Genomic DNA, 27566 nt, shown 5'->3' with positions numbered 1-27566 from the left:
GCTCCACCGCTCTCGATGGTGCTCCTCGGGCTTCCTGACGGGGGCGGGGGCGGGGACGCTAGAGAAAACCATAGAGTACTCCTCCCGCCGCCAAAAGGGAAGAGAGAGTGGCCTCCGTATGCCCAAAGCCCTGGAGTTCCGCTGGGCGGGAGGCGGTCGTAGAAAAGGGATCCCTGGAGGCGACTCCAGCTTCTGGTCGACCATAGAGATGCGGCTCCCGCCGGCCCTGGCCGGGAGGTGAGTGAGTGCCTGCGGGGCGGGAACGAGGAGGGACTGCGGGTGGAGCGGGCTGGACGCAGAAGTTCCTCGTGCTCCAGGGTGAGGGTGGGCCTGGGTCTGGGAGGTGAGAACCCTCGGGAGGAGGTGATGAGCACGGCGACGAGCGGGCCCGGGAGCATCACATAGCCGCCCGGGTGCCTCACTCGCGTCACGGCCCTGAACCTCGCCCGCTTACCCGCTACCTCTCCTCAGGGCCATCATCATGACGATTCCACGTCCCTAGCCTTGCAGGTTACAAGTCGGCCTTCCCATTCTCTGGCTCTTGTGATTCCCGTTCCGGCCCAACGAGGTGGACACTGTCATTGCCTCCACTTCGCAGATAAGAAAGCTGAGGCCCAGAGAAGCGAGGTCACTATCTGCCCAAATCCACGCGGTGAATCAGAGCCCACAGGCGGGTGGAAACTGGGTGCTTTAGTACATGGGCCAGGTTTCATTCATTCCCGAGGCCTTCTCTCTGCCTTAATCTGTCAGGAAGCCTTCATAATGGAAGTGATATGTGTGTGTATTATTAAAGAATAGTTAGGAGTTGGTTAGCCAGACAAGAAAGATGGGGAAGGTCCATGGAGGAGAAAGACAGAGACAGACCCCTGCATGTGTGAGAGTATGGAAGCAAAAGAGAATGTGGTGAGTATGGGGAATGGCACATCATTGGAGTGATGGGTTCAGAGATCTGTTGAGGGGAGAAGTGGAAGACGAGTCTGGAGAGGTCAGCAGGGGCCAGGCCATGAAGGAAGGGCCATATACCCATGCTAAGGAATAGTGAGGTCATAAAATGTTAAAAGGGAAAGTTACCTCTGAGATCCCTTGACCCCACCCAATTTTGTTGCAGATAGGAAAACAGACCCAAATCACTTCATGATTTGACCAAGGTCATTTAGTGCCAAAAAACAATCTGCAGTCTTTAGCATATTGGCCAAAATGTGCTTGTTGTCTCCTAATATTGGCCCCTATTATAATTTTTATACTTTTTGTTCCAGACATTGTTACAAAAAGAAAACTTCTAGCCCTAACCCGTTTGGCTCAGTGGATAGAGCCTGTGAACTGAAGGGTCCCGGGTTCAAATCCACTCAAGTGCATGTGCCGGGTTTTGGGCTCAATCCCCAGTAGGGGGTGTGCAGGAGGCAGCCGATCAATGATTCTCTCATCATTGATGTTTGCATCTCCCTCTTCCTTCTCTGAAATCAATAAAAATATATTTTATAAATAAATAAATAAAAAGAAAGAAAGAAAGAAAACTTCTAGGTTAACTAGTTGTGGCATGCTGCCATGCAAGGAAATGTCTAAGTGAGCAGGCAATAGGTTGTACACCCACACTAACTGGGAAGGAAGTGAGAGATCTAAGTATATTTTGTTTGGTTTCTTTTCTCATTGGTTTATCAGCACTTAAGAGACCACAGCACACAAGTTGGTGGTGATGACAGACCCTGTGTTGGACTCACAGCCAGCCAACAGCACTGCAGAGATGGATGGACTGTGCTCTGAGCTAATGCTGATCCCCCCACCTCTCTCTAACCCTGGAATCCTGGAGCCTGTCCAGAGCCCCTGTACATCTGGGAACCCCACACCTTTGCCTGCTGATCCAGGCTGCCTGCTGGTAGAGGCCACAACAAGTGAAGAGGACACAGGGAGCATGGAGATCATTGTAGAAGCAGTAGCTGGTAACCTGTCCTCAGGTGCTCCTGGAGAGACCCCAGGTATGAACACAGTTGCTAGCAGGCCAGTGGGACAAACAGCCCCGAGGTTTTGTCTGTGCTATTTTTGATCCTCGTATATAGTAGTATAAGTAGGATGAGAACACAAGATAGCATCCTATTTTTATACTGAGAGATGTAATTTGATTTGGAGCTGGTAAATGTTGATTGTTGGCTGGCAAGGTGGTGTACAACCTTGTACCAAGCTCTTGGCAGTCTTTCACTGCAAGGGCATCGTGTATGCTAGGCAATAATCCAGAAGGGAAGACCTTTCTGATACCTCTGCCCAATCCTCTCTCCAATAGTCCTTGGGGACTATTTCCCAGGAACTGCAGCCAGGGATTAGCAAAAGTCCCAGTCTCTCCACCACCCAAGCTTCTCAGAGGTAATATGGTATTCCCCACCCCCTGTTTCTTGTGTATAACATACTTAACTCATCGAAGGCATGTGGTTGAGAGTTGAGCATTTACACTTATGCTGGAAGAAAGATTCTGCCTTTTATTCCTCCCGAAGCTACAACTTTTTTAAGTAACTTCACTGTTTTGTTTTTTTAAAATATATTTTTATTGATTTCAGAGCGGAAGGGAGAGGGAATGAGAGATAGAAACATCAATGATGAAAGAGAATAATTGATTGGCTGCCTCCTGCACACTCCCTACTGGGAATTGAGCCTGCAACCTGGGCACGTGCCCTTGGCCAGAATTGAACTCAGGACCCTTCAGTCCGCAGGCCAATGCTCTATCCACTGAGCCAGATTGGCCAGGGCAGCTTCCCTGTCTTTTAACTGCCATCCTCCATCTATAGTTGTCACAACTTCCTTTGATGGGTATAAAAAATTCTGGGAAAGATTAGCTAATTTGGTCATGTAATATTTCTAAACTTCTTTGTGGTAAAAGAAATAATAAAAAACAAACCTGGGAGACCTAACTGGTTTGGCTCAGTGGATAGAGCGTCGGCCTGTGGACTGAAGAGTCCCGGGTTCGATTCCAGTCAAGGGCATTTACCTTGGTTGCGGGCGCATCCCCAGTAGGGGGTGTGCAGGAGGCAGCTGATTGATGTTTCTCTCTCATCGATGTTTCTAACTCTCTATTCCTCTCCCTTCCTCTCGGTAAAAAATCAATAAAAAAATATATATATATATTTTAAAAAACCTGGAAAAAACATTTGCAATGTATGAGAAAGAGTTAATACCTTTAAAATTTAAAGAGCTCCACTATAAGAAAAAGAAACAAAGGGAGAAAGAAATCTACATGAAATTCACTAAAGAAATAAAAATAGTCAATAACCATAAAGATGCTTAATCTCACTAATAGAAAAATAAATTCCAGTTAAAAATAACTATGAGATGCCATTTTTGTTTCTTGATTTTGGCAAAAGTTCAACATTTTTATAATACCTAGTGTTAGTGAGGCTGTGGGGAAGACAGACACTTTTATAGATTATGGAAAGTATAAATTAGCTAATCTTTTGAAGGTCAACTTATCTACATAACAAAATTTAAAATATGTGTACTCTGACGTTGTAATTCCACTTGTCAGGATCTGTCCTATAGAAAGACTCACACAGGCATACAAGGATATAGGGATAAGGATGTGTAGGCTAGCTTTATTTGTAATGGTTAGAAACAACCTAAATGTTCATCAGTGAGGGCAAAATCTCATTTTGATTTATCCATGCTCTGGAGCTTTATGAACTGGACAAAAAATATGAGGTAGATCTAAATGTACTCATAGAGAAAAATATATTTGATATATAGCAAAGGAAAAAAATAATCAAATTACAGAAAAATGACCCAGAAAGACCTGAAAGGATATAGACCAAACTGTGTGAGGTGGGTTTTAAAAAATATATATCTCTGTATCATTTGAACTGTTGCACTAAACTTTTATTTCAACAAAAATATAATAAAGAGAAAAATGATCACCAGAATAAATGTGAGGCAAACCTGGGCTTGAGTCATGGCTCCAACGTTAACAAACATGGTGACATTAACCTTGCAGAATCCCAGGTCCCTCTGCTCATTGGGCAGTTGGAGGACCAAGAGAGTATTTCGTAAGCCTTTCTTTATCAAGGCCCTGCCCACTGCTTAAGAAATGGCAGTGATTATTATGAACATGATTTGGCTTTTTTCAGTAGGATGTTCTCCATTTTATGAATTACCATGCTTAGGAAAATCTCTTTACAGAATATGGAAGTAATACTTTGTCATTTATATTGCAGACATTATCTCCATATTGTCGTTTTCTTGTTTTTGGAAGTTTCTAATTTTGTTGTTAATCCTCACCAGAGGATGTTCTTTTCATTGCAGTGGAAGGGAGGGAGGGAGAGGGAGAGAGAGAGAAACATCGATGTGGGAGAGACACATTGACTAGTTGTCTACTGCACACAGCCTGACTGGTGGTGGGGAGTGAACCTGCAAACCCAGGTACGCATCCTCGACCAGGAATCGAACCTGTGACCCTTCGGTGAGCAGGCCAGTGCTCTAACCACTAATCACACTGGCCAGAGCCTAATATTTTATTTGGGCAAAATATATTGATTTTTCTTAATGCTTTCTGTATTTGATTAATGCTTGTTACATTCATTTAACAAATATTTATTAAGTGCCTACTTTGTGCCAAGTGTTGGCTAGATATTAGGAATCTAACCCATGTGCAAGATAGACTATCCCTGCCCTTATAGAGCTTACAGTCCAGGTGCAAACCAGTCTTAAAGAACACCTCCATTCCATGAATATTAAAAGATTCACCGCCCTAACCTGTTTGGCTCAGTGGATAGAGCAGTTGGCCTTCGGACTGAAGGGTCCCAGGTTCGATTTCGGTCAAGGGCATGTACCTTGGTTGTGTGCACATCCCCAGTAGGGGGTGTGCAGGAGGCAACTGATCGATGTTTCTCTCTCATCGATGTTTCTAACTCTCTATCCCTCTCCCTTCCTCTCTGTAAAAAAATCAATAAAATATTTTTTTTTAAAAAAGATTCACCTATATTTTCTGCTGGTAACTAACTCCTATGAGGCTCATTCTATCTGATTCTGTGCCTTTCTCTGTTGGTCCTCTGCCTGCAGGTGTCCTGGTAAAGGTGGTGGAGTTGTACTTCTGTGAGCGCTGTGAGCAGAGCTTCGCAGAGCCCACTCTGCTGGCCCTGCACCAGTGCACTGAGACCCTTATACAGCCTGTACAGGGCCTCTCTAGCCCCCCATGCTCTGTAGAGCTGTCTCCCAGCAACCTCACTCTCCCTGGCCCTGTGCAGGGCCAGAGCACCCCCAATAGCCCCCTGCCATGCCCTGTGTGTAGACAGGAGTTTGCCCAACCCCAGGCCCTGAAGAGCCACTTCAAGATTCACCGGGGCCCTCCCAACACCTTCTCCTGCCCAGAGTCTGGCTGTGTGTTCTCTGCTGAAGATCGTAAGGGTCTGCAGCACCACCTGAGGCAGACCCACAGAGTGGTTCCTGTGCCCTGTTCTTTCCGGGGCTGCCCCCTGCTCTTTGGGAGCCAGCAGGTCATGGAGCTGCACCGACAGGCCCATTACCCTTTCCACTGCAACCATTGCAGCTTCATGGGCTCCAACGTCAAACTCTTCCGGCAGCATCGACGCAGCCATGGGGCCAGGACACAGGGAGAACTGTCGGCCGTTAAGGATCTTTCATCCAAGGAGCTGCTGCCAGGTATGAGGCCAGGGACCCAGCAGTATGCCACCTGGAGAGGCAGGTGTATCTAGTGCCATGGATATATGTCTGATACAAGAGAATCCAGAGTAAGTGACTCAGAAAGACAGAACTGACTAACATGAGAAGGCATCCAGAAAGCTTGGACCAGTCAGAATATATGGAATACAGAGAAAGTCTTTGTCTATGTCAGTGAGTGAAATTGGGCTTTAGCTATACTGTGGTCTTGAAGTTACTTAACCAACATTCTCTTCTGATCCATTTCAAAACTTTCAGAGAGCAAAAGCTAAAATGCCCATAGCCTCTGGTAGAATGCCTTTGATGCCATTTTAGAGCAAGTGGGATTAGGTAGGAGAAATCTTCAAGGAGGGTGGTGCTTCACTGATTCAGACTCCTCTTGGTGTCAAAAAAAAAAAGGGCATTGGTTAAGTAGAGGAGCATCAGGAAATAGAGAAATCAGGCCAGGAGAGGCCAAGATTCTGAGAGAATTTGGCTTGCTAAGACTTATTTGTGCTCTGCTTCCAAAGAGAAGACCCTTCCCCCCCTGGAAAACAGTTGCAAGTCTTTACCTTACCAAGGAAGCTGCTTCTATTGAGGAATGGAAGGGAGAGATTTGAGGGGACAGGGTGTGACCTGAATTGCTGAGTTGGGTTTATCAGAACAGTTTAGAGAGGTCAGGGTATGTTCACCTGCACTGAGCCAGCAGCCGTTAGCCCTGGGACCTGAGCCAGGGAAGTGCAGTCCACCCATTCTCTACCTCTCAGTCCCCTACCCCAACTCCAGTGACCTCAAAACTCTTACCTTCGAGGGGTCTGAGGATGGTGTTATCTGAGGAGTGATTTACTTTGGGCTGGAGCATTACCGATGGCTTCACTCCTGGTCTTCCTATAGAAACCCAAGATTCCCTTATGCTAAATGGGGTAGAGGTGATTCTGTCAGCCAGTAAGAGAAGAAGTATAAGCAATCAGTGCTGTCATTGGCCTGTAGATTTCATCAAATTTTATGTGTCTCCAGCTCCCCAACTGCCCCCAGGAGAGGGACAGCCTTCAGAGGAAGCTGAAGAGGAGAACATAGAGGAAGAGAGTGGCACCCTGAAGGACTCCCAGAAAGCCCTAGAGAAAGGCCAGGGGGCTCAGCAATTGGAAGGTAAGGCTATGATTAGGTTTGAATTTCTTGGGGGTAGGGAGAAATGGATTGTGGGGAGCCTGGCATTGAAAGGTTCTAGGGTTTGGTTTTCTGAGCTTTGATTCAAATGCTTTCTTTTTTTTTTTTTATCTTTATTGTTCAGATTACATTTGTTCCTCTTTTTTCTTTCCCCCCATAACTCCTCTCCTCCCAGTTCCCGCCCCACCCTCCGCCCTCACTTCCCACCCACTGTCCTCATCCATAGGTGCACAATTTTTGTCCAGTCTCTTCCCGCATCTCCCATCCCCCTTTCCCCCCCAAGAATAGTCAGTCCATTCCCTTTCTATGTCCCTGATTCATTATAATCACCAGTTCATTCTGTACATCAGATTATTTATTCACTTGATTCTTAGATTCACTTGTTGATAGATGCATGTTTGTTGTTCACAATTTGTATCTTTACCTTTTTCTTCTTCCTCTTCTTAAAGGATACCTTTCAGCATTTCGTATAATACTGGTTTAGTGGTGATGAACTCCTTTAGCTTTTCCTTATCTGTGAAGCTCTTTATCTGACCTTCAATTCTGAATGATAGCTTTGCTGGATAAAGTAATCTTGGTTGTAGGTTCTTGGTATTCATCACTTTGAATATTTCTTGCCACTCCCTTCTGGCCTGCAAAGTTTCTGTTGAGAAATCAGCTTACAGTCGTATGGGTGTTCCCTTGTAGATAATTGATTCTCTTTCTCTTGCTGCTTTTAAGATTCTCTCTTTGTCTTTTGCTCTTGGCATTTTAATTATGATGTGTCTTGGTGTGGTCCTCTTTGGATTCCTTTTGTTTGGGGTTCTCTGCGCTTCTTGGACCTGTAAGTCCATTTCTTTCACCAGGTGGGGGAAGTTTTCTGCCATTATTTCTTCAAATAGGTTTTCAATATCTTGCTGTCTCTCATCTTCTGGCAGCCCTATAACTCTGATATTAGTGCGCTTGAAGCTGTCCCAGAGGCTCCTTACACTATCTTCGTATTTTCGGGTTCTTTTTTTCATTTTTCTTTTCCGGTTGGGTGTTTTTTGCTTCTTCGCATTTCAAATCTTTGACTTGATTCTTGCGCTCCTCTGGTCTGCTATTGGGTGTAATATTCTTTATTTCAGTCCATGTATGCTTAATTTCTAGTTGTTTCTTTATCATAGCATCAAGGGTCTCATTAGTTTTCGTGAGGCTCTCATCAAGTTTATTGCAAGCTCTCAAAATTGCGTTTTTTAGCTCTATATCCTCCATTTCTGTCATGTTTTTTTGTCTCTGCATTTTTTATGCTTTCTTGGTGCACCCCCTTGTGGTCTTTGTGCACAGTCTTGTTCTAGTTAAGCCTTGATTGTTGTAGTTAATACTAGAGGGATTTGACTGGCTGTGAGAATCAGCTGTGGGAAAACTTCTGTCCTCTGGAGAGGTGCTAATCTAGCCTTTGCCTGAGGCGATCCGGCAAATGGCTCTGCGCAGGGCTTGGGCGGGGCAGGGCGGGGCGGGTCGCAGGGGATCAGCAGGGCGGGCGGAGGGAGCAGTTATGGCTGCTCTCAGTCCCGTTCCCAGAGGCTCTGCTTCTTAGAACCCCGGCAACCGCTGCAAACCTCGGAGAGAAAGCTGCCCTCACGTTCCAACTGATGCTAGACAATCCCGCTTCTCCTGTTTGAGTCTGAGTCCCTAGAGACTCGCCAGGATCTGGAGCTCAGAGTCTGAGACTCCCTCCTGATTGAAAACGACAACCGCGCCCTCAGCCACCAGCCCGCTTTGTGCGCGCATCTCCGCACCTTTAAATTTTCCACACTGCGCCTCCTCTGAGCCTCGGTATGCTGTTGTCTTTCCTTCTAGTTGAAGAGTCTCTCCTCAGCCAGCCTTCCTGTGGTTCTGGGTGATGTCCATTCCGTCTTTTAGTTGTATTTTTGAAGTGGTTGTTTGTGGCAGCAGTCTCCGGTGTTTACCTATGCCGCCATCTTGATGGAGTCGGATTCAAATGCTTTCATTCTTAACAGTCCACTTTGGCATGTCTAGTGGGAAAGTGATAAATGTTAACTCTCGGGTATATAGGAATAAATTGATTATTACCAGCTCCCCATAACCTAGAACTCATGAGCCCATATTTGGAAGTTGGAATACTTTACCTTCTTCTCTTCTGCTCATTCCATATGGAGTTATTTTCCTTCCAACCAACTCTGCTGATCCTTCTGTCTGCCCCCATGAACCTGGGCAGGAAGAACAAGAATGCTCCATCTAGATTGTTCTTTTGAGCAACTCTAAACAGAGGCTCAGGAATAGTGAGTGGGTGGCTGGGCAAAGCAGTTCAAACAGGCCACACCAAGATCTGAATTCATGTGATTTTGTTTATCTAAATACTTGCATTTCTTGTCTCTTCTTTGAGACCACAGTATTGGAGATGCTATTGTTTGTTTCCTAAGGAGGAAGGGAAAAGCCATATACTGTTTGTGTCTGGGCAAATTGTGGGTCTCCCATTATCTGGCCAGCCCCAGGCCTAGCGAAGAATCTAATTCTCAACCCTCTCTTCCTCTCCTTGTCACAGGGGATGTGGCTCCTGGCACCGAGTCCCTCTTCAAGACCCACATGTGTCCGGAATGCAAGCGCTGCTTTAAGAAGCGGACCCATCTGGTAGAGCACCTACACCTCCACTTCCCAGACCCCAGCCTCCAGTGCCCCAACTGCCAGAAGTTCTTCACCAGTAAGAGCAAGCTCAAGACCCATCTGCTGCGGGAGCTGGGCCAGAAGGCCCACTGCTGCCCACTGTGCAACTACAGTGCAGTGGAGAGGAACGCACTCAACCGCCATATGGCCAGCATGCACGAGGATATTTCCAACTTCTACTCAGACACCTACGCCTGCCCTGTCTGCCGGGAGGAATTCCGCCTCAGCCAGGCCCTTAAGGAGCACCTCAAGAGCCACACAGCTGCAGCGGCAACAGAGCCACTGCCCCTTGGCTGCTTTCAGGAGGGCTGCAGCTATGCAGCACCTGACCGCAAGGCCTTCATGAAGCACCTGAAGGAGACACATGGCATGCGAGCTGTGGAGTGCCGCCACCACTCGTGTCCCATGCTTTTCGCCACAGCTGAAGCCATGGAGGCCCACCACAAGAGCCACTATGCCTTCCACTGCCCCCACTGTGACTTCGCCTGCTCCAACAAGCACCTGTTCCGCAAACACAAGAAGCAGGGCCACCCTGGCAGTGAGGAGCTGCGCTGCTCCTTCTGTCCGTTCGCCACCTTCAACCCGGTGGCCTATCAGGATCATGTGGGCAAGATGCATGCTCATGAGAAGATCCACCAGTGCCCCGAATGCAGCTTTGCCACTGCCCACAAGAGGGTGCTCATCCGCCACATGCTGCTGCATACAGGTGAGGTGACTTCCTTACAGTTTTATAATAATGGTGGCGATGATGAGGGTACACCCACACATGAAGGGCTTTGCATTCGTTGTCTCATTTGACCTAGTATTCCTAGAGATAAATCTGGTATTTGGAATTTATGAGCCTTAAGCTGAGTGTTACTCAGCTAGAAAAAGTGGTCAGGCTAGGATTTGAATCCAAGCAATCTGATTCAGAGCCTGTGCTGTTGTGTTTTACCCATAAGGCCCTGCCCAGTTCTGCCCACCCCTAGTCAGCCTTGGGTGGGTTAACACCCAGCCTCTTAAAATGAAGAAACTCAAATCAGGACAGATAACCTTCCTTTGCTGTTCAAGTTTTGAGATGTGCTGTGAGATGGGGTAAGGGGTCTGAGCCGTCTATACACGTTATAGCTTTGGCAGCTGTGACATGAAACACAAGCCCATTTGGTGACTTGGAAGTTGCAGATATTTCAAGTCAGATTTTTAATTAGTTACCAGCATTACTGATGCTTTGAGTGACAACCAAACCAGGCTTCCTGCTATAGCGACATCGCTTTTGTGATCTCTGTGTAAGTATAGTGGGTTGATAAGACATTTAAAAATCTCATTGAAGATTGTTTAGTTTGAGAGGACAGTTGTTAGGCAGCTCGGGACAAAGCCATTGTTCCCATTGATACATGTTTTAGTCACAAAATCTCATTTTTATGAGGCCTTTTCTGAAACCTTATAAATATATAGTGCTTTATAGTGTACAGCGTTCTTTCATATATATATTATCTCATTCAATCCATAGTAAGAATCCTGTAAAGAAGACAGATAAAGAGGAGAAACTCTGAAAATTGAAATGGCCTGTTTCAGAATCATACAGCTAGTAACAGCCAGAGCACTGTGTGGCTTGCCTTTCACAATAGGGAAAGGGGCTGAGTGTAGGCAGGGATAATAATGAAGGGTCCTGAAGAAATATGGCCCCCAGCTTTTTAGTGCCATGTCCTGACCAACTCCAGGGACAGTTTGCCCTCTAGTTCCCACTAGATGCCACTGAAGACTTGGGGACATCTCATGTAATCTTCATATCAACCATGTGAGGTCAGTATTTTAGTTGCCCTCTTTTTGGAAACAAGAGAACTGAGACTTAGAGAGGTTAAATGACCTGCCCGCGGCCATGTAGTAGTAAGCTGGGATTTGAGCCACCACTTAATAGCTCTTATGATTTCTCTGTGCTTCAGCTTGTTCCTGTAAAATGGGGTAGTCATAGCACCTGCCTCATAGGGCTGTTATGAGGATTAAGTGAGGGGAGGCATTTTTATAAAGTGCTCAGAAAGGTGTCTGGCACAGAGTGAGCACTATATACATGTTGACTATTAATATCTTTGTTATTCCTTAACCACCATGGACTCCTTAACCACTATGTTGTTTTGCTTAATTTTTTTCTCATTCTCTTCCACAAAACTGAAAGGAATTGGGCTAAGTGGAGCAGTTGGCTGTTAGTGCTAAGCTATATAATCAGGAGGAACCTTAAAGCTAGTTTTGCAAAGCCCAGTCTTCATTTTCTTCCCATCTTCATTGGTGTTGGAGCCAAGGAGGAATTGCCTGAGAGGGCTGTGGAGCTTTTGCTCCCGCCTGGCATCAAGACAAACTTGCTGGGGAAAATGATCTGTCTGCTTACTTGATCTGTGCATGACCTGTGTTCTCTCCCTTCTCACCCCACCTGTACATAAGGCGAGAAACCTCACAAGTGTGAGCTGTGCGACTTCACATGCCGAGATGTCAGCTACCTATCCAAGCACATGCTGACCCACTCTAACACCAAGGATTACATGTGCACTGAGTGTGGCTATGTCACCAAGTGGAAGCACTACCTCACTGTGCACATGCGAAAACATTTAGGGGACCTCAGGTATGAGCGTACGCATCCCTATCCCAAGAACCGTAGGCTAAGTTAGCCTCCTCTTGAATTCAGCTGTGGCCCCATGCTCTTCTGGCCCCGGTAGAATCCTCATAATGCCCCTCTGTGCTCCTATCATCTCAGCTCCATTGCCTATAGCTCGCCTCTGTGCCTGTGGCCCAGTCTGCATGGTGAAAGGTCTCTGGGCTCAGAGAAGGGAGGATAGACCCAGAGTATAGGTCTAGACCAGGGGTGGGCAAACTTTTTGACTCGAGGGCCACAATGGGTTCTTAAACTGGACGGGAGGGCCAGAACAAAAGCATGGATGGAGTGTTTGTGTGAACTAATATAAATTCAAAATAAACATCATTACATAAAAGGGTACGGTCTTTTTTTTTTTTTTTTAGTTTTATTCATTTCAAACTGGCCGGATCCGGCCCGCGGGCCGTAGTTTGCCCACGGCTCGTCTAGACACTAAGGTGTCACTTGAGTTCTCAGAGACCAGTCCTGGGAAAGCAGACTACACTGTGGCCCCAAACCTGATCACTTCCCCTTTGATCTCTGGGCACAGCTGGCGGGGAGTTTCCCCTTAGCTTTCTTTTTTTTTCTTTTTCTTTTTCATTTTTTATTAGTTTTTTTTCTGGTAGACAGTACACTTGGGAATTATACTGCACCAGGCATAAGAAGTAAGATTTCTACCACAGGGACATTTTGTATTCAGAATCCAATGTAAATATTTCTAGTCAGACATTTCTATAGCTACAGATATTTGGTTGTTTGATTTATATGCATAGAAAGAAATAGTTGTCATAACTGTAAAAAGCAGTAATTAACAAGTACTTTTAAATGATTGGAACAGTTTTCCTTTAATATTACAGTACTGCTTATTGGTTCTCCTTAACTTTCATGCCTCCATGGGAGAGTGGGAACTAGACACAGAAGCCTGCCCTGTGGATCTGTGGGCATGTCAGCTCCTTAGAAGTCATGTCTTCCCTTTAGGGAGCGATATAGAGTAGGGGCTAGAACAAAAGCCCTGAAGCTAAATTGTCCCTGCCCTTCACTTTGTAACTTCAGGCAAGTTATAACTTCTATGCTTCAGTCTCCTCACTTATAAAATGGATCCCAGTTTCATAGGGTAGTGGGAAAGAACATTGACGGTATATGTACAATACTGAGTGTAAAGCCTGCCCCATAGTAAGTAGTGACTGTTAGTTGTTATGATTAATTTATGGTTGTGATTTTGCTTCTCCTCTCCCCCCAATGCCCTCTTCACCCCTCCTCATCAGATACCAGTGCAATCAGTGCTCCTATCGCTGCCACCGGGCTGATCAGCTGAGCAGCCACAAGCTGAGACACCAGGGCAAGTCCCTGATGTGTGAGGTGTGTGCCTTTGCTTGCAAGCGGAAGTATGAGCTGCAGAAGCACATGGCTTCCCAGCACCACCCTGGCAAGCCAGCCCCACTCTACCCCTGTCGCTACTGCAGCTACCAGAGTCGCCACAAGCAGGCCCTGCTGAGCCATGAGAACTGCAAACACACCCGCCTCCGTGAGTTCCGTTGTGCCCTCTGTGACTACCGCACCTTCAGCAACACCACCCTCTTCTTCCACAAGCGCAAGGCCCATGGCTATGTGCCTGGGGACCAGGTCTGGCAGCTCCGCTATGCCAGCCAGGAGCCAGAGGAGGCCAGGCAATGCCTGACACCACCAGACTCAGAGTCCTCAGGCCAGCTGTCACCCCAGACTGTGGAGCAGGACCACAACCCTGGGGGTGTGGCAGACCCCAGCTTGGACCATACACTGCCAGAGGCCAGTGAGAAGGCCAGTGCCGGGAGACAGGATGGCAGTGAGCTTCCCCGAGGGGATGACCTGGTTGGCAGCCCCAGTTCAGCGGAGGTAGATGAAGGCAGCTGCACACTACACCTAGAGGCCCTGGGAGTAGAGCTGGAACCTGTGGCCGAGCCACCTCTGGAGGAGATCGCTGAAACAGCCCCTGTGGAATTCGGGTCCCTGAGACTGGAAGGGCCAGATGGGACTTTGACAGAGCTGTCTACCTTTGAAGGTGCTGGCACTTCTGGCTTGAGTGCTGAAGAAGAGCCCATTCTGGAAAAGCCAGTCCCTGAGCCCCCCAGAAATCCCCCTTCCTCAGAGGAATCCCCTAACAGCTGGGTGGGAACCTTCAAGACAACTCCACCCACTGAGACAGCGCTCCTGCCTCAGTTGCCTGAGTCAGAGTCATTACTCAAGGCCCTAAGGAGACAGGACAAAGAACAGGCAGAGGCACTGGTACTGGAGGGGCGGGTTCAGATGGTAGTGATACAGGGAGAAGGGCAGGCCTTCCGCTGCCCACACTGCCCTTTTATTACCCGGCGGGAGAAGGCCCTGAGTCTGCATTCCAGGACTGGGTGCCAGGGCCGCCAAGAGCCCCTGCTGTGCCCTGAGTGTGGGGCTAATTTCAAACAACAGCGTGGCCTTAGCACCCACCTGTTGAAAAAGTGCCCTGTTTTGTTAAAAAAAAACAAGGGATTGGCCAGAACAGATTCACCTATCCCTCTGCATCCTCTGCCCACTGGTACCCACACCTCAGAGGCTGCAGAAGGTGGGAAACCCCCACCTGCACCATTAGAAGTAGAGGTAGTGCTCCCAAAAGATGCTCCTGAGCTTCCTAGGGAACCAGAAGAAATAAAGGAGTCTCTGGCCATACTCTCTGGCTCCACAGTACTTCCTGCAGGAAACTCCTCATCCCCAGAGGCCCCTGAGAAGTTCCACTTTGAACAGGGCAAGTTTCACTGCAACTCATGCATGTTCCTTTGTTCTCGGCTCTCCTCCATTACCTCCCACGTGGCTGACGGCTGCCGGGGGGTACAGAGCGGAGCAGGAAAGCGAGGGGCCTCCCAGACCCAGCCTATTGTGTCCCCACTGAGCATTGGGGACTCTGTTCCCCTAAACAGTGGGAGTACTAAGTGTAGCCCTGGTGATGGGGACCCAGCTCTGGTTCCAAAGCAGAAGGGGGCTCGCTTTTCCTGCCCCACGTGTCCCTTTAGCTGCCAGCAGGAGCGGGCTCTGAGGACTCACCAGACCAGGGGCTGCCCCCTTGCACAATCTGGAGAGTTGCACTGTGGCCTCTGTTCCTTCACCACTCCTGTTGCCGCTGCCCTGAAGCTCCACCAGAAGCGGAGGCACCCCACTGTGGCCCCAACCCGTGGCCCCCGCCCCCCTCTTCAGTGTGGCGACTGTGGCTTTGTCTGTAAACAGAGCAGGTGCTTGCAGCAGCACCAGCGGCTCAAGCACGAAGGAGTGAAGCCACATCAGTGCCCTTTCTGTGACTTTTCCACCACTAGGCGGTACCGATTGGAGGCTCACCAGTCCCGACACACCGGTGTTGGCCGCATCCCCTGCAGTTCCTGTCCTCAGACATTTGGTACTAACTCAAAACTGCGCTTGCACCGGCTGAGGGTACACGACAAAACACCCACTCACTTCTGCCAATTCTGTGACTATAGTGGCTACCTTCGCCACGACATCTCTCGCCATGTGAACAGCTGCCACCAGGGCACCCTAGCCTTTGCCTGTCCCCAGTGTGAGGCTCAGTTCAGCTCTGAGACAGCACTCAAGCAGCATGCTCTGCGCCGGCATCCCGAGCCTACCCCCCCAGCCCTGGGCTCCCCTGTGGAGGCCACTGAGGGCCCTCTGCATTGCTCCCGCTGTGGGTTCCTATCCTCCAGTCCTGCCAGACTGCAAGGGCACACCTGTAAACAGCACCCACGGCTTGAGTGTGGGGCCTGCCAGCAGGCCTTTCCTAGCCGGCCAGCACTGGATGAGCACCGGAGGCAGCAGCATTTCAGCCACCGCTGCCAGCTCTGTGACTTTGCTGCCCGGGAGCGGGTGGGCCTGGTGAAGCACTACTTGGAACAGCATGAGGAGACTTCAGCAGCAGCCTCAGATGGGGATGCTGGCCAGCCCCCTCTGCGCTGCCCCTTCTGTGACTTCACGTGCCGCCATCAGCTGGTGTTAGATCACCATGTGAAAGGGCATGGGGGCACCCGGCTCTACAAGTGTACTGATTGTACTTACAGCACCAAGAACCGGCAGAAGATCACCTGGCACAGTCGCATTCATACTGGGGAAAAGCCCTACCACTGTCATCTCTGTCCCTATGCCTGTGCTGACCCCTCTCGCCTCAAGGTAAGGTCAAGGACAAAGGGGGCTAGGAGTACAGTCTGTCGAGTTAAATTGCCTGGGTTCTCTAATCCTGACTCGACCAAATATTACTTTTCTGACCTTTGTCAATTCCCTTAATTTCTCCAAGTCTTAGATTCCTCATCTGTAAAAATGGGATAATACTTCATAGAGTTGTTATAAAATTCTATAATACATGCTAGTCGTGTGATAAAGGCATGTAATAGGTTGGGGATAACCTAGATAATAATAACAGCTAACATTTATTGAGCACTTACTGTATGCTGGTAAATGTAATTTTAATCCTTGAAAAAATATGAGATAATAGTTACTTTTCCTATTTTACAGATTATTAAGCTGACAATTAGAGATTAGGTCACCCAAAGATGCAGGAAATAAAGTGGCAGAGCTGAGAGTCTGGGCAGATCTAGGAGTAGGTCCAGTGGGTGAGGTTGGTGTCAAAGTGGCCAGACTGGGGAACCTGGTTGGTAACTGGAGTATAGATAGGATGGGAGCAGGGAACAGGGTTGTCTGCCAACAATCTTTCTGCTTCTTTCCCCTATTTCCTTATCCTTGAGTACCCACATTTTCTGGGCATATTCTTTGCTCTTTTCTCCTTCAGTACCATATGCGGATCCATAAGGAGGAACGGAAGTATCTGTGCCCTGACTGTGGATACAAGTGCAAGTGGGTCAACCAGCTCAAGTACCATATGACCAAGCACACAGGTGAGTCTGCATGGTTTTGACAAGCTCAATGGGTTCCCCCATTCCCTGGCACACCCAGCCTCCCTGATTGGGTTCTTATTGATTCAGGCTGCACATCAGTTTTCACCTTGGGGATGGTGGGTGGGTCAGATGGCTACAATAGCTTCCCAATCCACTGAAGACTTATCAGAATCAGAAGAGAGGTGAGCCTGAGAGCCTGGGTATGTATACTTTTCAAAGATTCCCTGGGTGATTGTGGTACCAGGTCACACACCTCCTGTTGAGAACCCCCCCAACTCAAACATGAGTGACTAAGGTCTCCCTGGTTCCTATAGACCTGATGGAACTATCATGAGTAAAGAGGAGAAAGTGGGAAGGTTTTAACCTATCCTTTTTTCTCTTGGTTATGGAGTCCACAAACTACAGGTTCTCTGAAAAGGGTTAATGGTGACATGCCTGTGATTATTGGGTATGATCTCCTCATGTAAAGGAATTGAGCAGATGCATTTCAAGGCCCTCTGCGTCTATGAATGCTGTTGCTTTCACTTCTATCCCCTTCCCTCTTAAACATTTTTTTCGACTTCTTGAATTGAACAAGGAGTTGTATTTAAATGCATCCCCAACTTCCATGAGTACCTACTCCATGACCAAAAGGTTAGAATTTCCTATTTGGAAACCCTATCATATCTGAGTATCCATTGCTATCAGGTGGCTATTTAGAGGTCCAGTTAATTATCAGCACTTATTGAGCATCCATTGTGTACAAGGGGCTGTGTTGGGAGAAGGGCACAGAAATGTCAGACAAGACTGGAATATTCCAAAGATATGGTATTAGCTTGCTGCTTAGTTTTTTATGTCCCAGGATCACAGTGACTCTTATGGTTCACTGAACCCTGTTCCATCCCCTTCAATGGTGATTTGTTACCTATCTTTGCCATGTCCTATAGGACTGAAGCCATATCAGTGTCCCGAATGTGAGTACTGCACCAACCGAGCTGATGCCCTGCGGGTGCACCAGGAGACCAGGCACCGGGAAGCTCGGGCCTTCATGTGTGAGCAGTGTGGCAAGGCCTTCAAGACACGCTTCCTGCTGCGCACCCACCTCCGCAAGCACAGCGAGGCCAAACCCTATGTGTGTAACGTGTGCCATCGTGCTTTCCGCTGGGCTGCTGGCCTGCGCCATCATGCCCTCACCCACACTGACCGCCACCCCTTCTTTTGCCGTCTCTGCAGCTACAAAGCCAAACAGAAATTCCAGGTTGTCAAGCATGTGCGCAGACACCACCCTGACCAGGCTGACCCAAACCAAGGTGTGGGCAAAGACCCCACCACCCCCACGGTGCACCTGCATGATGTGCAGTTGGAGGATCCCAGTCCTCCTGCTCTTTCTGCTCCCCCAACTGGACCTGAGGGCTGAGAGCCCATCCCACCTCCCAGACAAGAAGAAAGTGTGGTCCAAGATGTGCAGACTTGAACCAGAGCTAGCCTGAGAAGCTCAGAGTAAGGAAGGACTGGCTTCGGGATGTCAGGTTGGCTGGAACCCTCCTGGGACTCCGGCTATAGTACTTTGATGTTGATGGCTACATAAAAGAGAGATATGAACTATAGATTGATTTTTGTGTTGAGAACCACTGTGTTTTTAACCTGTGAGGTCTTTGTTTCTTCACCATTACTCTACCAAAGTCCCTGACTATAAGATGCTGGTTTCACCCATTCCATCTTCTCTTTGCTTCTTGCTATGTCAAATCCTATTTTCATTTAGCATCCTCAAAACAATTGTACTGAACTGCATGTGCTGTTGTGCCTAATGCTCTGTAAAGCATGTTAAATAGAATGCTTACTAGCTTATAGACTCGTCCATGTCCCTGTTTTAACATTTTCAGTCTGTCATCTCAATCTACCCCATTCCCTCTTAGACCTCTGCCTCCTTTTCTCCTTCCATCTTCACTGAGTGATTGATTCTCAAACAGGCCCAAGTCTGCCTTCTCTCTGTTCTTGAGTCTGTCTTGGCCCTTGCTCTTCTCCCTATTTCTGAACAACTTTGACTACCTATAGAGCAAGGGTGGAGAACCTTTTTTCTGCCAAGGGCAATTTGGGTTATTTATAACATCATTCACAGGCCATACAAAATTATCAACTTAAAAACTAGCCTGCTATATTTGGTCAAACATTTAATTAAGTGACCCCTAATGCCTTGGCAGAGCCAGACCAAATGATTTTGTGGGCCTTATACTGACCATGGGCCAGATGTTCCCCACCTTTGTTGTGGAGGGAGGACTGCCACTCACCAAGCTTCCTCATGGAAACAGGTATAATTCAACATCATTCCTCAGACTACACTAGAATTAAAGCATAAAGATAGTATGAAAGGCAAATGATTGCAGGGTTGAAGGTAAATCTCTAATGCAGAATTCTATAAATGTCTTACAGTGACTAATTAATCATCTAAACTAGGGCACACTAGGGAAATTAAAGAAGGTACTATTAATAATTGTACTGGGACAGCAGTCATAAACCAGGACTGTTGCAGGCAAACTTTTCAGGAGGACTTGGATCACATAACCCTTTTTCTGCTCCTTTTGCCCTGACCTCTAGAAGCTGTACTTCTGTACCATTCTTATGTAGTACATGCAGAGGGACTCCTGGAAACTTTTGTTTTTCTGTCTACCCAAATGTCCCCCAACCCTCATTCTTCCCCTTATTGCCCAATAATGACAGATCATACTCAAGCCAAATTAGGGAGAGCAGCTAGCTCTATTAACACTGGTGGGACTAGGAAGGAGCAGACCAGTGTGGACTCAGAGCTGTGCAGTGTTTTCTTGAGAGTCACAGTACAGTCTTAGGGTCAGTTCTCTCCCCAGCCTTTGCTTGGGGAGGCTGGAGGCTTGGTTTTTCCTTTCCTTGGCTCTGGCCTTTGAGGAAGTTGTTGGGGAGGGGATAATGCCTCTTTGGGTTTCTTTGCCCCAAACCCCTCTGGATTTGTAGTTGCAATCTGCCTTGGAGCCAGAGTTGATAAGAGAGATTAGTCCTAGGTCTGGGTAGGGACTAAACCTACAGCAAAGGAAGGAAGGAACTCCAGGATAGAGTACGCAAAAGGGAAGGGCAGGAAAGATACCAAAAGTTTGTGAAAATGAAGAAAGGGAAGAGAAAGCAGGTGAAAAATCAGGCCCTAGATTTGCTTGTTAGGAAGGGTGGGGTAACTTTATGCTTAGGAACGCACAACCATGCTTGGTTTCCACCACCTCTGCTTTCTGGAGCATCCTTCCAGGTTTATCTTACCATCTGAAGCAAGTACACCCACCCTTCCCATGAAGTGTCCACCTTAAGATTCAACCTCCCCCAGCGCTTCCAGCATGCAGATGTGCACGAAGAGGGATGCCGGGTGGAGGCTGGTGCCATCCTTGGAGAGCAGGTGTATATGGCGGTAACCTGGAAAGGCATAGGAGGACAGCATTAGGAAGACAGCCAGAGTAAGGGGTTTGGCCAGGGGTGGAAGGACACACTCACCTTGTTGCATGCAGGTCCAAGGCAAGGTGTACTGACCGATAAAGTCATTTCGGGATGTCCAGTTGTAATCCTTTACCAAAAAACGCAGCATGGCCAGCTCAGGTACCAGCAACTGGAAGCATAGTGTCTGCCCCCAATACGGATTAAATCCTGTTGTGGAAGAGGGGTGAATGTGAGAGGGAATGAAGGAACAGACATTGTTGACTTTTAGGGGGGACCTGCATTCTGGGTTACTTTCACTTAATTTTCATAGCAATCAGGTGAGGAAATTGAGGCTCTGAGTGGGTAAGCAATTTGCTCTGGTTACTAGACCTTATAATTGAGAGGCCAGGATTCAGACTGAAGATGTCCAAGCCCTGATTCTTTGTCCTGTTCCACACTGTCTCCCATGGAGGTGGGAGCAGGATGGTGGTGACATGGACTATACTGATGAAGGGCAGGAAGTTAGGAAAGTAACAGTCATGTTCCTCCCACCTCCCCCCAGCACTGCCCAGTCTCACCATTATTCTCCACATAGCTGGTCTCCTGCCGGGTTGTGTCTGGGCGAACACCAAAGATCTCCACTCTCACCAGTGGATCCACAATGGATCCCTCTTTGGTCTTGTCCACTTTGGGGAGTTGCTGACCACTGATCACCTGCAATAGTTTCTGCTCAGCCAGCCCCATTCCAGCTCTTACCCCAGGGGAAGGGGGAAAACTAAGGGAAGAAAGAAATGCAGCACTTCGTGCTCTAGCTTTGGGTTTGCAAAGCCAATCCTCCATGGGTAACAGATTTTCTTCTAGTAATCTATGTGCAATTTAAAATGCATCCAAGTAGAAGTTGAACAAGGTTTGAAAGGTATGTTAGTGACAGCAACTCCTTCTATAGCATTTACTGTGCACCAAGCATGGTTATAAGCACTTCGTTTTAACTAATCACCACAACCCTGTGAGGTAGCTAGTAGTATTACCCCTATTTTGCAGGTGAGGAAACTAAGGTTAAGAAACTTGCCCAAACCCTGACCAGTTTGGCTCAGTGGCTAGAGCGTCAGCCTGTGGACTGAAGGGTCCCGGGTTCGATTCCGGTCAAGGGCATGTACCTTGGTTGCGGGCACATTCCCAGTAGGGGGTGTGCAGGAGGCAGCTGATGGATGTTTCTCTCTCATGGATGTTTCTAACTCTCTAGCCCTCTCCCTTCCTCTCTGTAAAAAATCAATAAAATATATTTTAAAAAAGAAAGAAACTTGCCCAACAGTTTCACAGCTAGTAGGGTTTGAACTAGGCAATTGGCTCCAAGGTCCATGCTGTTAACAATCAGGCTAGCCTGCATCTCACAAGGAACTTTCCACCCATTACACTCCTGTCAGGCCTAGCCACCTCTTCCCCCTGCTTCTATCCCAGCTATCCCAAATTTCTTCCCAGCATTTTTACTTCCCATTATACCTGGATTTGGAGGGTCTGGGCTTTGAAAGGGCTGATGGGCCTCTCCGGGTGGAAGGAGCTATGGGTATCACGAAGGAACTCTGGCTTCAGCACGTAGCCACAGCCACCATTCTGGCGGAAAAGGCCATCATAGATGTCCATCTCAAGCCCCGCAGTCTGCACATTCATAGCCACTGAGGGCCCCAGAAGAGAAGGGAAGAATTCACCTTGGAGGCCATCTAGCCTCTCAGGGAGTTATAAAAAGATATATTCAGTGTTAAAGAGCCTGCTGGGAATACCTCCATAGATGTCTTTCTCAGCCTAGCACTCTTGGAACATTCCCTGGCCCTACAGCCACCCAGGATCTTGTTACCAACTTGTTGCTCTCCCACTCCCCCTTCACTGGGCCTACTGCCTCCTCACCCATCTGGCAGCCTGCATTCCAGAATTCCTGGGGGTTGTAGTTGGATGAATCTGTCCTCAGACCACTAGGATACACACGGCTCAACTGCCAGGCGTTATGCTGCACAAACTCATTGCCTGTAAAAAGGGTGTAGGTAGAGAGTTGGAAGTGGAGTGGATGCTCCCCCTCCCCTGGTCCCACCAACTTCAGTCTTCTCCCCAGCTTCTCCCTAGAGCTTTGAGCCCACTATAACTCCTGTCCCCATGCCTACTCTGAGAAGTTTCTTAGCTCCCTGATCCCTCCTTAGCTCCCTTGTCTTCTTGGAACTCATCTGCTTGCCCATCAGGCCTGACCTTACTAATCCCATTTCTTCCCTGTCCCTCCCTTTTGGTCCTGACCAGTCTCCTTGATGAGGTTCTTGGCCTTTGTTTCAGAGAAAGATGATAACTCATAGAAGCGGTAGTGCTCCTTTGAATGAGTGAAGTTGTAGAATGAAACAGTCTTTGTATAGATAACCAGGGCAGAGAGAGATGGACACAAGATGGCCTTGGATTTCTGGAAAAGGAGAAAGAAAGGATGATGGAATCAAACCATCAGCAATCTGAGAGGGAAGAAGCCAATAACCAAGATCTGAACTTCCCCACCCAACCTAAGCCTCTGCCCACTACCTCCCCACTGCATTATCCCTCCTGCCTCACCTGCTTGAAAAAGAGAGGGAGCCCAGGCTTGGGAAGAGGAACCTGAACCGTAATCTGACAACAGATAGATGAACAAAGCAGCGGACACATCACAACCTGGGGGTGGGAATGGGAATAAAAGCAGTCTACATATACTGATGGGATTAGTTTCCTCTGGACTTGAAGAATCTGTTCTATATTACTTTCTGGGTAACAGGTTTTAAATTTTATTATTATTCTTAAACTGGTATCATCCTCCCTGTCTTTTGTCTTTTAAAACAATTATTTTTGGTCAAAATGTACATGGACCCAGATAGATATGTCCAGGTATGCAAATGGTGATGTAAGTCACATCTGGGAGGATGTGAGGGTACCAGAGTACTACCTTTAGATTTATCTCCTGAATTCCCATTTCCATCCCTGGGCATGGCAGCAGGTTAGACACCAGAGCCCCAGAGGGAATAGTATAAGCTAGGAGTGAGTCAGCTGAGCCAAGCAAGTGCACAGAAGAAATGCAGACTTCAAACCAGGATTTTGATGGTCCCACAAATGACACTCCTTCCCCACAGGGAGCTGGACCACTCAGGTACAGCCTTCTCACAGTCTTCAGTCTCTACCTCTTCCTGCTCCTTCTCTTTAGCTATTTTTGGCCCTACCTCAGATTGACCTTTTCCAAAAGCTTTCTCTAACTAAGCTCACTTTAGTTGAGGTCACAGCAGTCACTCCAAAAAGCCCTACTTACTCAATATAATAATGCTGCACACACACCCATCAGTCACTTTCAAACTTGCCTCTGAGGAGACTGAGAAGTACAACGATGTCTCAGGAGTTACCTGGGAGACCCAGGATAGAGCCAAATGGGCATATCAATTAGGATGGCTCTGCATTTATCTATTTTATGTACTGAGATTCCAGATAAGATTTCATTAAAAAAGATTTCATGGCCCTAGCTCAGTGGTCGGCAAACTGCGGCTTGCAAGCCACATGCGGCTCTTTGGCCCCTTGAGTGTGGCTCTTCCACAAAATACCACGTGTAGGCGCACACGTACAGTGTGATTGAAACTTCGTGGCCCATGCGCAGAAGTCGGTATTTTGTGGAAGAGCCAACTCAAGGGGCCAAAGAGCCGCATGTGGCTTGCTAGCCACAGTTTGCCGACCACTGCCTTAGCTGGTTTGGCTCAGTGGATAGAGCATTGGCCTGAAGACTGAAGGGTCCAGGTTCGATTCCAGTCAAGGGCACATGCCCAGATTGTGAGCTAGATCCCCAGTAGGGGGCGTGCAGGAGGCAGCCAATCAATGATTCTCAACATTGATGTTTCTATCTCTCTCTCTCCCTTTCTCTCTGAAATCAATAAAAATATATTTTAAAAAAAAGATTTCATGGCCCACAGAAGTTGGACAGCCATTGCAATATATCTACTAGTATATATGGCAATATATACTGATGCCAAATATGCCTCTTTCATTGGGGGAAAGGGGCATTTTGCTCCTTGGCTCTAGTCTCTTCACACATGGACTCTCAGCTTGTGATAGTCAAACCAAATGCCAGAGCAAAGACCACTCCCCTGGCCTACCTTTTCATTTTTGTCCTTGCTGCGAGGGCTCAGCTCCTGGGTCTCAGACTCAAACTGGGGTTCCAGCTCAGGCTCCTGCTCCCCTTCTAGTTCAGTCTCTAGCTCTTCCTCTTCTTCAAGATCCTCCTCAAGTGTACTTAACTTCTTCCCCTTCACCAGGATCTTCTTCTGAAGCTCCTAGGGGACAAAAATGAAGGGGCTTGGCTACCTGTCTGCTTTGGGACCCTTCTGGGGACCATGCAGATCCTATTACTCTCACAGGGCCACATCAAAGGCAACAGAAGTGAGTGAGTGAGTAGTCAGAAGTTCCCACAGGAAGGCTGCTTGATACATACAGTAGGAATTTGTATTGTTAAAAGCAAACTGGTAACATCTCTATCCATGTGGAAAAAATAAATGGGGGCCTTATCTGGTTTGACTCAGTGGAGAGAGTGTTAGCCTGAAGACTGAAGGGTCCCAGGTTCAATTCTGGTCAAGGGCATGTACCTTGATTGCAGGCTCGATCCCCAGCCTTGGTTGGGGCTTGTGTGGGAGGCAACCAATCTCACATTGATGTTTCTCTCTCTCTGTCTCTTTCCCTCCCTTCCACTCTCTCTAAAAATCAATGGAGCCCTAACCGGTTTGGCTCAGTAGATAGAGCGCCGGCTTGTGGACTGAAAGGTCCTGGGTTTGATTCCAGTCAAGGGCGTGTACCTTGGTTGCAGGCTCCTCCCTGGCCCAGGCCCTGGTCAGGGCATGTGCAGGAGGCAACCAATCATGTTTCCCTCACAGCAATATTTCTCTCTGTCTTTCCCTCTCTCATTCTCTCTAAAAATCAATGGAGCCGAAACCGGTTTGGCTCAGTGGATAGAGCGTCGGCCTGCGGACTGAAGGGTCCCGGGTTCGATTCCGGTCAAGGGCATGTACCTGGGTTGCGGGCACATCCCCAGTGGGAGGTGTGCAGGAGGCAGCTGATCGATGTTTCTCTCTCATCGATGTTTCTAACTCTCTATCTCTCTCCCTTCCTCTCTGTAAAAAATCAATAAAATATATTTAAAAAAAAAATCAATGGAAAAATATCCTCGGGTGAGGATTAACAATAAATAAATAGATAAATATCCCTGCCTCACATTTGACACATAAAGAGTCCTCATTGATTGAAGATTTACATGAAAATATAAAGAATATTACAAAAAAATATGGAATCTCTTTGAATAATCTTAAGGTGGGAAAGCCTTTACAATATGAGATGAAAACTCAAAAGACATAAAAATCATTGGCATATTTGACTGCATAAAGCTTAAAAACCCCTGTGAGGCAGAAGGTAAGAAAAAAAGAAAAGAAAAATTAGACTGAAAAATATATTGTCCAGCGCATTATTTTTTCTTTCAAAATTATTTTATTTTTTCTTTATTGTCTAAAGTTTTACATGTCTCCTTTTTCCCTGATTGACCCCCAGCCATTCCCACCCCAATATTTTTAACATTTAAAAATTTTTATCCTATATAATAAAAGGCTAATATGAAATTGACTGAACAGTGAAACAATCGGTCGCTATGATGCACACTGACCACCAGGGGGCAGATGCTCAATGCAGGAGTTGCCCCCTGGTGGTCAGTGTGCTCCCACAGGGGGAGCACTACTCAGCCAGAGCACAGCAGCGGTGGCAGGAGCCTCTCCAGCTTCCGACGCAGTGTTTAGGATGTCCGACTGACGGCTTAGGCCTGCTCGTGGGGAGCAGGCCTAAGCCATCAGTCAGACATCCCCCAAGGGCTCCTGGACTATGGACTATGAGAGAGTGCAGGCTGGGCTGAGGGACCCCGCCCCCCGACAGTGCACAAATTTCGTGCACCGGGCCTCTAGTATGTTAATAAAACTTATAAACCCTCAAAGTGGGTAAATAATATTATTAAGTCAAAAGAAGAAATAGACCTTTTAAATTTTTTTTCACACTTTCCTTTATGAATCATCTCACTACTGGAGTTATTTGTAGTCCCTCTCTTATATTGTTAGTGGGAATGCAATTTGGTATTTTTTCCAGAGGACTCCTTGGCAATAATAACCAAAATGTCAATATGCAAACTCTTCAACCCAGAAATTTTGCTTCTAGAAATTCATCTCAAGGAAAGAATAAATGGGCAAAGCTGTACGTACAAGTAGAAAATTATAAACAGCCTAAATATTGATCACTTAGTGGTTACCTTTACCATCTACTGGTTGAATAAATTATGATCCATAGAGCTGTTAAAAAGGAAAAACATTATATATGAAAAGACATCCTTGATATATATTACTAGGTGTACCAGTTAATAATGCGGATTTTTTTCAATAGATGGAGTTACACATATGTTGATATATATGCAATTTGATATGTATGCTATTTTGTTGTATTGACAACAAGCTTCAAAACTTCATATGTAAAATTTTCTGAAGGTGTTAACATCATAGATATTTTTATGCTTAAAAATGTTGAATTTTGTGCCCAAAAAAAGAGCATTTGAGGGAAGTTTTAATTCATTACCTTATTTTGAAAAGTGCTGCTGAAAGTTATCGTATACTTTAGGAAGCTTATGGTGAACATGCTCCATCTCAAGACACTTGTGAACACTGGTTTAAACGCTTTAAAAGTGATGATTTCGATGTGAAAGACAAAGAATATCCAGGTCAACCGAAAAAGTTTGAAGACCAACAATTACAGGTATTATTGGATGAAGAAGCATGTCAAATGCAAAAACAACTGGCAGAAAGATTAAACGTTGCTCAGCAAACAATTGCCTATCATTTACAAGCAATAGGAAAGATTTTAAAGGAAGGAAAATGGGTGCCACATCAACTGAACGAAAGACAAATGGAAAACCAAAAGTCATCAGTAAAATGTTGCTTCAACGGCATGAAAGAAAGTCTTTTTTGCATCGAATTGTGACTGGCAATGAAAAGTGGATTTATTTTGAGAATCCCAAACGCACAAAATCATGGGTTGATCCAGGTCAACCATCATCATCAACTGCAAGGCCAAATCGCTTCAGAAAGAAGACAATGCTCTCGTTTGGTGGGATCAGGAAGGTGTGGTGTATTATGAGCTTCTAAAACCGGGGGAAACTGTTAATACTGATCACT

The 27566-nt window shown here is 47.0% G+C and overlaps 2 protein-coding genes across 9 annotated transcripts in view; one reads left to right on the top strand and one right to left on the bottom strand.

Annotated features, from left to right (window-relative positions):
- The first annotated feature begins 124 nt into the window (after nucleotides 1-124).
- On the top strand, nucleotides 125-23832 carry ZNF142 (zinc finger protein 142). 6 transcript variants are annotated; one of them, XM_070422138.1, is made up of 10 exons: nucleotides 125-237; nucleotides 503-627; nucleotides 1660-1973; nucleotides 5035-5634; nucleotides 6649-6780; nucleotides 9326-10150; nucleotides 11860-12037; nucleotides 13312-16207; nucleotides 16824-16929; nucleotides 17856-23832. In XM_070422138.1, exons 3-10 carry the CDS (start codon nucleotides 1694-1696, stop codon nucleotides 18323-18325), a joined length of 5487 nt encoding a protein of 1828 aa, XP_070278239.1. In that variant the 5' UTR covers nucleotides 125-237; nucleotides 503-627; nucleotides 1660-1693; the 3' UTR covers nucleotides 18326-23832. The 6 variants fall into 6 exon arrangements, with proteins under 6 accessions (XP_070278239.1, XP_070278240.1, XP_070278242.1 ...); XM_070422139.1 differs by having other exon boundaries at nucleotides 503-903; XM_070422141.1 differs by having other exon boundaries at nucleotides 503-1973; nucleotides 17856-18040; nucleotides 18142-18279.
- PLCD4 (phospholipase C delta 4) overlaps nucleotides 19644-27566 on the bottom strand; it is a 28883-nt gene continuing 20960 nt past the window's right edge. For 2 of the 3 annotated variants that reach the window (XM_070422144.1, XM_070422145.1), the window contains 7 exons: nucleotides 24471-24647; nucleotides 22618-22774; nucleotides 22240-22356; nucleotides 21838-22010; nucleotides 20916-21051; nucleotides 20416-20565; nucleotides 19644-20337 (listed from right to left, as the gene is read on the bottom strand). In XM_070422144.1, coding sequence (XP_070278245.1) covers nucleotides 20231-20337; nucleotides 20416-20565; nucleotides 20916-21051; nucleotides 21838-22010; nucleotides 22240-22356; nucleotides 22618-22774; nucleotides 24471-24647 — 1017 coding nt within the window. In that variant the 3' untranslated portion in view covers nucleotides 19644-20230. Of the gene's footprint in view, nucleotides 20566-20915; nucleotides 21052-21837; nucleotides 22011-22239; nucleotides 22357-22617; nucleotides 22775-24470; nucleotides 24648-27566 lie in introns of all 3 variants that reach the window. The other variant, XM_070422143.1, reaches the window with a different exon arrangement.

Source organism: Myotis yumanensis, unplaced genomic scaffold, assembly GCF_028538775.1.
Source record: "Myotis yumanensis isolate MYYU_CA2020_CCGP unplaced genomic scaffold, mMyoYum1.0.hap1 SCAF_8, whole genome shotgun sequence".
NCBI classification, from domain to species: domain Eukaryota; kingdom Metazoa; phylum Chordata; class Mammalia; order Chiroptera; family Vespertilionidae; genus Myotis; species Myotis yumanensis.
This window is presented reverse-complemented; position numbering and strand designations above follow the sequence as displayed.

Coding starts and splice junctions, on each gene's coding strand:
- ZNF142 (XM_070422140.1), top strand. CDS start 1,694: ATGACAGACCCTGTGTTGGACTCACAGCCAGCCAACAGCACTGCAGAG. Junction 6,781..9,325: donor GGGGGCTCAGCAATTGGAAG/GTAAGGCTATGA, acceptor TCCTTGTCACAG/GGGATGTGGCTCCTGGCACC. Junction 12,038..13,311: donor AAACATTTAGGGGACCTCAG/GTATGAGCGTAC, acceptor CCTCCTCATCAG/ATACCAGTGCAATCAGTGCT.